The sequence below is a fragment of the Solenopsis invicta genome, chromosome 10 (genome assembly GCF_016802725.1).
Source record: "Solenopsis invicta isolate M01_SB chromosome 10, UNIL_Sinv_3.0, whole genome shotgun sequence".
NCBI lineage: Eukaryota > Metazoa > Arthropoda > Insecta > Hymenoptera > Formicidae > Solenopsis > Solenopsis invicta.
The window spans coordinates 3,818,282-3,829,322 of record NC_052673.1 but is presented as its reverse complement, the minus strand read 5'-3'; the positions used below and the strand labels follow the sequence as shown (position 1 = coordinate 3,829,322).

General features: G+C 30.7%; 1 protein-coding gene across 2 annotated transcripts; it reads right to left on the bottom strand.

Annotated features, from left to right (window-relative positions):
• Positions 1-1,099: 1,099 nt before the first annotated feature.
• Positions 1,100-8,869, bottom strand: LOC105198959. 2 transcript variants are annotated; one of them, XM_039454394.1, is made up of 8 exons: positions 8,038-8,869; positions 4,288-4,531; positions 3,885-4,100; positions 3,729-3,812; positions 2,673-2,738; positions 2,515-2,603; positions 2,263-2,422; positions 1,100-2,085 (listed from the first exon to the last, which is right to left on the bottom strand). In XM_039454394.1, exons 2-8 carry the CDS (start codon positions 4,484-4,486, stop codon positions 1,913-1,915), a joined length of 987 nt encoding a protein of 328 aa, XP_039310328.1. In that variant the 5' UTR covers positions 4,487-4,531; positions 8,038-8,869; the 3' UTR covers positions 1,100-1,912. The 2 variants fall into 2 exon arrangements, with proteins under 2 accessions (XP_039310328.1, XP_039310327.1); XM_039454393.1 differs by having other exon boundaries at positions 2,515-2,738.
• Positions 8,870-11,041: the final 2,172 nt, after the last annotated feature.

Here is an 11,041-nt window from a genome sequence, read left to right as displayed (position 1 = left end):
CAGAAACGCCCGGATTTGTGGAAGAACAAAAATTGGCTTTTGCACCACGATAACGCCCCTGCTCACACATCGTTGCTTATGCGCGACTTTTTGGCCAAAAACAACACACTAATGATGCCGCAGCCACCGTATTCCCCAGATCTGGCCCCCTGTGACTTTTTCTTGTTCCCTAAACTGAAGAGGCCCATGAAAGGACGACGTTACGCTACGCTTGACGAGATAAAGACGGCATCGAAGGAGGAGCTGAACAAGATAAAAAAAAATGATTTTTTGAAGTGCTTCGAAGATTGGAAAAACCGTTGGCACAAGTGTATAATATCTCATGGGGATTACTTTGAAGGGGACAAAATAGATATTCATGAATAAATAAATAATTTTTGAAAAAACACAAAATTCGCGATACTTTTTGAACACACCTCGTATACATAGAATATACATGAGGTATTTTCTATGTATACACAGGCAGCAGTCTCGTATGAATGGACAATACACGTACATGTACGTATATTCTGAAAATATGCAATCCATGTATATAGTGTCGTAAGCACGACAAAATAAAGATGCGATAAATTATAAAGAATATAAAATGAACTTTATTCAATAACTGATACAGCATCAATTAAGCACAATAAAAAAGGCGAGAAAGTCACACACTGAGAATAGTCAATTTGGAGCGCATAATTATACTAAAAGGAATGTGCTGCCCTTTTAAAAGATTTAAAATTGCTTTTTTTCACACATAGAAGAATGCTTATGCACGTATAAATCAAGAATATTCCTTGATATGTACAAGTGATACATACTTGATATATACATGTATGTACACACTGATAACGTGCAGTGCTCGTATATGCTTTATATACAGGGTGCGGCAAAAGTACTGGAATCTAATAGCTAGTGTCGAGAACTTTTTAAAACACTATAAGAAAATATCTTTTTAATCAATATTTTTCGAGTTATGAAGCTTGAAAATTACAATACAGTTCTGTAAAACTTATATTTTTCGAGATATTCCGGGGTTCCGGTACTCTTGCCGCACCCTGTATGCATATATATTCCTTTAATGCGCTCTAATGCATAAATTTTCATCAATATACGAAAGAAGTGTTTTAATAAAGGTACGCCAGTTTTATTTTGTAAAATAATTATTTGAATACTTTACAAAACTTTTAAATTTCACAATTAGTACATAGTATATAATTCAAACAATATAAATTTAAATTATATTTACAAACCAAAGAAACATAAAATATATAGAATAGTAAATTTAAGAAGAACTACTAAATTGACTCATTATCTGTAAACATAAAAAACGTGTTTCATATAATAAAGAAATTAATTCGTAAAGACGTATATATGATAAAATTAAAAAATAAGAAAACTATTTATAACGTCAAAATTAAATCTCTTTTTTCTTTTAAATAAAATTGCATGTTTGACAGGGATTAAAAGTATATATTTTGTATACCTTTGAGAGTTATATAAATCTCTTGTTATCACATATATTTTTTTATCACATATATCTTGAACAAATATAAACTTTTAAATTATACTTTACTTATTACCAAAAGTAAGACTTATTACTTAAAACAAAAAAAATATTTAGGAGTCTTAATACTTTGGATCTTTAGACTTGTATACACTAACGCTCACAAGTATTTGTTTACTCAAAGGTTTCAAATTAATATGAAAAAAGAAAACAATCATGAAATATTTGTAGCGCTTTTTCACAGTTTTAAACAAACATAATGCAATATACTTGTAAATTATCAAATTATTAAGTCTCGAAAAGTTGGTAAAAATAGTATTATAAGAAATATGCTGGAATTATAAGCGATAGTGTACATAAAATTCAAATAAATATTTAACCATCGTAACAAACTTAGATTTTAGAATAATATAAATACTTTGTTTAAACTTGTGCATCAGTCTCATTCACTGTTTCTTCGTTGTTCTCTTCGATTGCTATATTGTTCACGTTTTTAGTGGCATTACGGATGCGATCTTTGCATCTAACTAGCCAAGCTTTGATGAAGCTGATTACTTCTGCCTCGGTTGAACTGCTTTTGCAAAATCGAACAGCACCTAATATAACAAATTAGTGCAAAATAGAGATACAACACAAAGTGTATTAAAAAATATTGTATCTACCTATATAATCATTAATAGTCATATCTTTTAGAATATAATGCATCACATTTGAAGCAGAAGCTTTTTTCTAAGATGAAATGCGTATGCAAAGAAAAAACAAAAACAATTTACCCAAAATGACCGAAGCTATCGCTAGATTTTTGAAGATTTTCTTTTTTTTAGCACCTTCCCAGGAATACATTGTTCCAACTTCATTTGTGAAGACTCTGTACATAATTCTTCTCGTGACTTCTTTAACATTTAAGCCCCCGACGCGACTTAATTCCATAATCTAAAATAGTTTGAATTACCGTTACAAAAGTATTAATGACTATCAATTATCATTATGTACATATTCGACTTCCTAATTATTTAAGATCATACCAATTTTTTTTTATTTTCAGTATCAACGTTAAGCCACTGTTCTAATTCAGCTAATGTTTGTTCATTTACTGGAAATAGATGTACGACATCTGGAATATCATTGACGGTTATCGTCGGCTCATCTTGAATTTTTTTATTTTGTAATAAAAGGGCCATACTTTCCATCACATCGTTCAATTTCAAGTGTATAGCGTTCAGTTCTTTCAACACTTGCTTCTGAAAGCCTAAAATTTACCAACTGAATTAGTAGTATCTTTAATTATAGCAACGAAAATAGTTGATAATATTTTTCTACGCCAACATAAAAAACTGGTTTTTATAGCTGTCAGTTGTTCACAAAAAATTAGCCGCAAAGAGAGTACAAAAGTCATTGCCGTTTGCAAAGCTGAAAGTAAATTTTTCTAATAAATGACAAAAAGCAATAATTAAAGTAATAAACAATTGTAACTTTTTTTAATTACAAATGTGATAATAATTTTTTTATTTCTTTTTATTTTAACTCCATTTAAAAATAATTTGTTTGACATCTTTCTACGTTGCAATATGTTATTCTTATGTCATTTTCAAGACCTTAAAATAAAAAACGGATAAACTTAATCGTGAAAATCTTGGATTATAAGAAATCTTTTCTAATAATTCAGGTGTACGACGTAACAATTTTCAATTACTTCACTTTCAATTTTAATCAACAATGTATCCTTAAACTGTTTATCTCATCTATTATTTTTATTTATTGACTATGGAGAAAGTTTATTTGTTTGTAACGGTTGTGACATATGAGTTTCACGATTAAGTTTATCCGTTTTTTTATTTCAAGCTCTTAACAATGACGTAAGAATGACATTGTAACGTCGAACATGTCGAGCAAATTGAAGTAGATAATTGACTAATAAAAAGATCATTACCACATTTGTGACTATATTACACGATCACTGTCATGAGATTTAGAAAACAAAAAAATAAATAAAAATACGTATGGAACTAGCATGGCTAACTTCACACAGAGAATAGACAAAATTGAGTATTTTTATCTTCTCTTTCTCTTAGAGAAAAACTTACAGAAAAGCCTATACTTTCGATGACGAGCGTAGAAAAAATTATTCTTTATGCTTCGAATATAAAATTACTTTTGTGCTCGAGCACCTTTGCAGCGCTCACGTAAAGTATCACTTTCCGCTCTTGATACTAAACGTACGATTAAAGTGTTAATTTACCTGTATCTATTTTTCGAGAAATGTCACATTCAGTTGTTAATTTAGTTACACTCTCGACTGGCAGATTTTGAACTAAGTTATTATCTAGAAAAATAGTAAAATTAATTATGAGATAGAAACCTTACAATATTATATCTAGGGAAAATAAATGTTTACCATTTGTTATAAGGGAGCTTGGAGAGGGATAAATATTAGTATCTGAATCAGATCGTGACAAATCAGAAGATTCGATATCAGATAAATGTCTTGTTAATTTCTTTTTAGTCTTTCCTCGTTTATGATGTCGCTGTTTTCTTAATTGTTCATTTTGCGATGAAAGATCAGACGTATGTTTGGCCTTATTCGCTTTTCGTTGAGCAACAGATAGATCTTCTAAAAAGAACATTGATGATTTTTATGATCTTGTATAATATACAAGATATTACAAAATTGCTGTCTCTATTTGAAAATTGTTTAACTTACAAAATAGCCTCTTAATTTATTAATTTTTATTTCAGTAAAAAGGATACTCATATTTAGTTATATAAATAAAAAACATTTTATAGGATACACATCTTACCGTAGCTCCCTAAAATAACAACTTTATGATGATTCCAGTCATCTTGTGGTGCTTTTCTTAATTTTATAAAATCATTAATTTTCTTTGAATTCCAATGTGAAGGAGGCCACTCGCACTCTTTTGTATCTTTTGAGTACCAAGTTTTTGGTACTGCTTCAACTGCATCTTCATTTTCAAATTTGACAACGTACCAACCCATTTGCAAGTGATATTAGTACGGTTATAATTTATACTTATTGTACGTCTTTAATAAAAAAGATAATTTTATAAGATAAAGTTATAAAACATAATGGATATATTAGATAAAAAAATATATTTTGATTAGACAATATATTGTATCACGGAAAAAAGTAATTTTGCTATTGTAGAAAAATTGTCTTTGCTGTTGCATATGTGTAGTGGCAGCAATAAAATTTAATCGACACAACTAATTATACAAATTATTTGTTAGCAAAGCAGAATCTGTTTTGTTAAAATAGAAAAAATTTGCTGAGTGTCTTTAGAATTAGATTAATTTGTTGTTAAAGTAAAATAATATATTCTTACCAAATACTTTTATTATTAAAGCAAAACTATTATGCATACAAATTGCAACAGAATAATTTGTATTTTAACAAACTACATGTAGCAAATAGCAATTAGTATTTAACTAATCTCTTTGCTGTCCACATAATAACTAATACATTTTTCTACAGCAGGATAAAATCTGTTATGCTAACAAATTATTTTTCTCCGTGATTTTTCTCCTGTTATTTGATAAAGTTTTCAATTTAATACTGTATATAATTTAAAAAGTTAATTTTTTTGTTTAAAATATATATTTGCACTAATATCAATTCATTAAAACCAATAATTTTACAAAATACAGTTTATTAAAATCACAATTTAAATCGATGATTTCGATTACTTAATTTAGATTAACCAGTTCATTGATGGACCCGAAATCAACGTTTTGTGTCAAAATTGGTAAGAGCAAATAATTTCGTATTTTGGAAGTTTATCTATAAGGATTTTTTTTGCTTTATTGGATCCAATTTGAATTTTGAAATAGTCATTATCAATTGTGGCATTTTTTTCCGTTCATACATGAGTCTTTACCAATGAACATTAAACCAACTTTGGCACTTTGATTTATAGATGCAGCATTGGAAATGAGACATATTGATTATTGTGGATGAGGACTACTAATTTTTTATTAATATGTGTAATAGACCACATTTTGAGTGAATTGTCAAGTTTTCGAATATATTGTATATCAAAGAAGGCTGACGAACATGGTTTAGTATAAAAGTCTTTATGTCTTTTGTACTCGTACCCTAACAACATTTTTAAGTTTTCATGCTAACAAAAATTTTTTACTTCAACAATAGTTTTATCCTCAAGTTCAATAAATCTATCAGCCACTTTTGAAACGTGTATGCAATAGTTGATAGTTTCATATTTTTTATACTGAGGTGAAGTACAACCCTCGATTAAAGGACCTTTATTGTGTTCCATAGAGAATTTTATAGGAGCATTAATTGATTCTGTAACAAATTCTCTAACATTCTTTTCTTCAACAATTCGACGTACTACTTGTTCCAATGCGTGAGAAGATTTTCTAATTTTGTTTTTCAAATATTGCATATAATTTTCAAATATAAAAGCGCTAAAATTATCGAGCGAACCAAATAATCTAACACAATCACTCAAATGCACAAAATTATGAATATTATGTGAAATAAACGCTGGCCCATATAGTTTTTGCGAATTTATGATAAAATGTTTCAACAGATTGTGAGCATATAAAATATAATTTTCATAGCAAGAATAATATTGACTGATCAATATTGAACTAGCTAAACTGAGTACAATAAAATTATTATACATCTTAGAAGATATAATATCTTTTAAGATTATTGGGCCAGTATAAAGCAAGAGTAATCGGAATTCACTTGCTTTATATCTTTTGCATTCAGTAATAGAGCGAGTTTTTCGAGAAAACTCACACGGAATATGACTCCTCAATCTTAAAAGACGTTCAGAAATTTTATTAACGTCACAAGCACGTAATTTATAAGGAGGTTTACCATAAATCCATCCATACAGTTTGTTACAAAAAAAACTTTTCATACCGCCAAGTAAAAGACAATGCATATAATCTATAGGAACATTATCAATAATATTAAAATTCGGAATCTTTAGTAAAATAGTAGTACCAATGTGATGTTCAGGTTGAACTTTATTTCGAAATGAATGATCTGTTCTTTTATGAAGATTTTCAGTATCGACAAAACATAGTACTCTATTAGTCATGTCTCCTTCTATATCACATTTGGTGCATGAAAAATAACCTGAATGCCCTTTAATAGCTAAAATGTATGATTTTGCAGGTGTATCGCAAATCAGTATTGACAACTTGAAATTGCATCTTATAAAGTTGATATATATCCCATTTCTTGATAATTCTATACATTCGTTTACAAAGTCAGTTAAAAACTCATTAGCATTGGGCTTTACACTACCATGGTACAATGCTACCATAAAAACTTTATTTTTAATTTTGTCAACTGATTTGACAGTACATAATATTGGCCAAAAAGAACTATTTGTACTTTTGGATATAGGTAGACCATCAATATTCGCCGCTAATAAAATTTCTTGATCGGGTTTAATTACTATATTTTGTTTATTACATAAGTTACTTAAGGTTTCATTTATTCCAAAATAATAGTATAATCCTGATCCAAGTTCTTTTGCATGTGTACGATTTGGCGTTTTTAAAAGTGTTCTCGCATCTTTGGGTAAATAATTATAACCAGGTTCGTCTCGTAGAATGTGTAATAAACTATTAAGAGTTGAGTGAGTTACATTTTTGTTAATGGCCCATTTTTGTAATTTAGAGCAAAAAATATTTTCTTTATTTTCAATTACAGCATGATTAGTATCTGATACGTCGACACTCTGAACATTTTCATCACAATTCAAATTTCTTGAATTAATAAATATATCATGGTTATTATTATTATAAAAAATATTGCCAAAATAACGTTCAATAGTATCAGGTTTGCAAGTAGAATTATTGCTAGAAATATTGTGTGTATCAGGTTGTGTATCAGGTTGTGAATAATTAGTTGTTTTCTTTAAACAGTCAAGGTTAAGAGTATTGACTATAGTTAAAGATTTATTTAATCTGTTTCGAAGTTGTCTAGAAAATTTACTTTTTTTATTAATATTATCCATAACTAATTATTTCTCTTAAGTTTACTTGTCATAACATGTATAATTTACTTGCAAAGGATTTAACGCAAATTTACTATCACTGAAACTTAAAAACAATTCTATAAAAAAAATTTTAATATAATTAATGATTTGGTCTTGCCGAGATGAGAATATAAGAAAGCTGAAGTTAGTAGCCCGACAGCCGGTAATATTTTGTTATAATTCTTTAAAAATAATCCCATATAGCACACGATATTCATAGAACGTCCATAGAACGGTCTTTAGAATATCCATGCTATATGTGGGGATAGTATTCCTGTATTTTGATATTAAAATAGTAAGTAAATTTTATTAGTACATTTGTTAACATTGTGGAAAGTATCATCATTTGAAATTGTGATTAAACATGACAGAAGATTTAAGAATATCTCAACGCATTTTCACGTGTATATATAATTTATAGGTTATATCTGACTTACAATTCTAGAATATAAAAGAAGAGAAATAAATAACTCTGACTTTTAGTAAAAAAAAAAACATATTACTTACTTTTTTAAAGCAGAACTTCGATAATTGAACTGAACTCGGATCACTTAATTAATTTTTCTTAATTTTTCTTGGTACTGTTTTAATCAAACATGTGGCACTCTCATCACAAAGAGCTATTGCAGGCTTGGCAGACTGTTACATATGGCGGATTCAGGGCCACGGCGTTTCGCCTCCCACACGTGTCTTCGCAATAGCGGTACGGGCGAAAAAGAAAACACTGACTTTCTCTGACCGAGTTACAATAAAGTTTATTTTTTTACGGAAAAGGACTACACTATTACAGATTTTGGGATTTTGACTACAAACGTACAGATGAACGGATTGGACTTGACTCACGGATCAGAACGTGCGGGATCTTACAGGTCGACCATTTTTTCTTCAATTACTTCTTCATGCGAGTCGGCGCGCGCATTCACACTCCAAGGCGTAGGAATACCGGGCGCGAACCAACACTAGACGCGATATATCAGACGACCAATCGGCGATAGCGTCGTTGCCAATCCGCCAATGACCGATAGCGTCCTCGGCGAACGACCAGTTACCGATTGCGCATCCCAAAGGCGATGCGATCAGATACGCGCGAATTCTGAATTGCCAATTAATGCCTGATGAGAGTTAGTCGCAATTACATAAGGTTTATGATACACAGACTTGTGTGGGCTTGTGGCTCGCGAGCCACTCCTCACTGGAACGCTTTCCCCTTCAACTTGACTCGTCGGCCGAATTCAGGGACGATTATCAGCCGTCGCGATAATATAAGGCCTACTCCGCATTGGCCTAGTTTACACCGAGTACTTAATACATGTACTAACTAGTAATTTTCTATTAAATTATCTTAATTACGGCAATAAATTTAAAGAATAGTATACTAAGCTAATACAATGTGAATCGAAATAATTAAATATATGTATCATGTATACAGGCATCGTCGAAAGTAAGATAATTTAATAGAAAGTTACGAGTTAGTACGCGTATCAAGTGCTCGGTGTAAACTAGGCCATTATCGTAAACAATTGGAAACTTCCATCCCTCCCCCCAGATTTCAATGTTCCCGGATAGTCATGTTTTTCACGCATGCGCGATAAATGTGATCTCTATGGCCGGTATTCATAGTCGATTCTTATATTTGAGATCGTCTTAAGTATCACCTTAAGATGTCATCAATCAATCAGAGAGCCGTATTAACATCTTAAGACGTTACTTAAGACGATCTTGAAATAAGAATCGACTATGAATACCGACCTATGTATATCCATACTATATCCTATGTTCATCGATAAATATATCTACATTAGTGTATATCGTATGTATATACATTTGCTGTACATGCATGGAATGTACACGAGGTATTTTCTATGTATATAGAGGCAGCGATCTCGTTTGAATATACATTCTATGTATAGCCATACGATATCCTATGTATATTCATAAATATATCTACATAAGTATATATCGTATGTATATACATTTGCTGTATATGCATGGAATGTACACGAGGTATTTTCTATGTATATACAGGCAGCGGTCTCGTTTGAATATACATTCTATGTATAGCCATACGATATCCTATGTATATTCATAAATATATCTACATAAGTATATATCGTATGTATATACATTTGCTGTACATGCATGGAATGTACACGAGGTATTTTCTATGTATATACAGGCAGCGATCTCGTTTGAATATACATTCTATGTATAGCCATACGATATCCTATGTATATTCATAAATATATCTACATAAGTATATATCGTATGTATATACATTTGCTGTATATGCATGGAATGTACATGAGGTATTTTCTATGTATATACAGGCAGCGGTCTCGTTTGAATATACGTTTTATGTATATCCATACAATGTCTTGCGAATATCCTTAAATTTATGTTAATTTATGTATATTCTACGTATGTACACAGTATGTACAGTATGTTTTTTTCATATTATGGAGATTTCATGTATATACATAGGATATCGGATGTTTACTGGGAAAAATAAATAGGCACTAAGATCTAGCTGCGACCGAAGAAGGCTTTCTTATTATCATTGTGTTGTTACATTATCGGTCCAAAAACATATCTGTAATTTTAATATTTTTACTTATTTTTTATCTCTAAAAAATTATGTTTATTTATTTAATATCTAAGCTATTCATTTTTGCTAATTGTTCAGAATACGGACTGCACCTCCGATTTTAAGGAAATTAGGCTCATTTGACACGTTTTCATTCAAAATGAACGAATATGGCAGAAAAAAGTGTCGCTCTACCCCGCGAACCGAGATATTAAATGTTAAAGTTGGCGAGTGTACAGATTAGAATACCTGTCATCTCGGCGTATTGTAACGAATAGAGCATGCGCCTTGATAGAAATGTGTACAAAATTTGAAATGTTTATTAATAATTACATCACTGCCACATTTACAGCACTCGATTGTGCAATGTATATTTTACCCTCTCCCCCCTGTTAATTATAAAATACTGGTATACGCGCGCGCGGGGGGTGGGGTGGGTGTAGGTGGTAATGGGGTGGACCTCCCTTAGCGTGGAAAGTCGCCAACTCATGTGGAGGGAGCAGTACATCTGTAGACCTCGTTTCAAAATTTCTATTTGTAAGAGGGATGTGTCTATTAATTAAATTAATTAATTTTATAAAATAAATTGCTTTAATGCCTTAATAAAAACTCTACATTGCACAAAAACTAATAAATTCTTTAATCCAACACAGTGTTGTGGCAAATACATTCAAGTGTAGTAGATATGGCAGTGATTATTAATTAAGAAACATTTCAAATTGTGCATATTTCTATCACAGCACATGCTCAGTTCGCTACATTACGCCGAGATGACAGGTATTCTAACCTGTACAATCGCCAACTTTAATGCTTGATATCTCGGCTCGCGGGGCAGAGCGACACTTTTTTCCGCTAGATTCGTTCATTTTGAGTAAAAACGCGTCAAATGAGCCTAATTTCTTCAAAATCGGAGGTGCAGTCGGTATT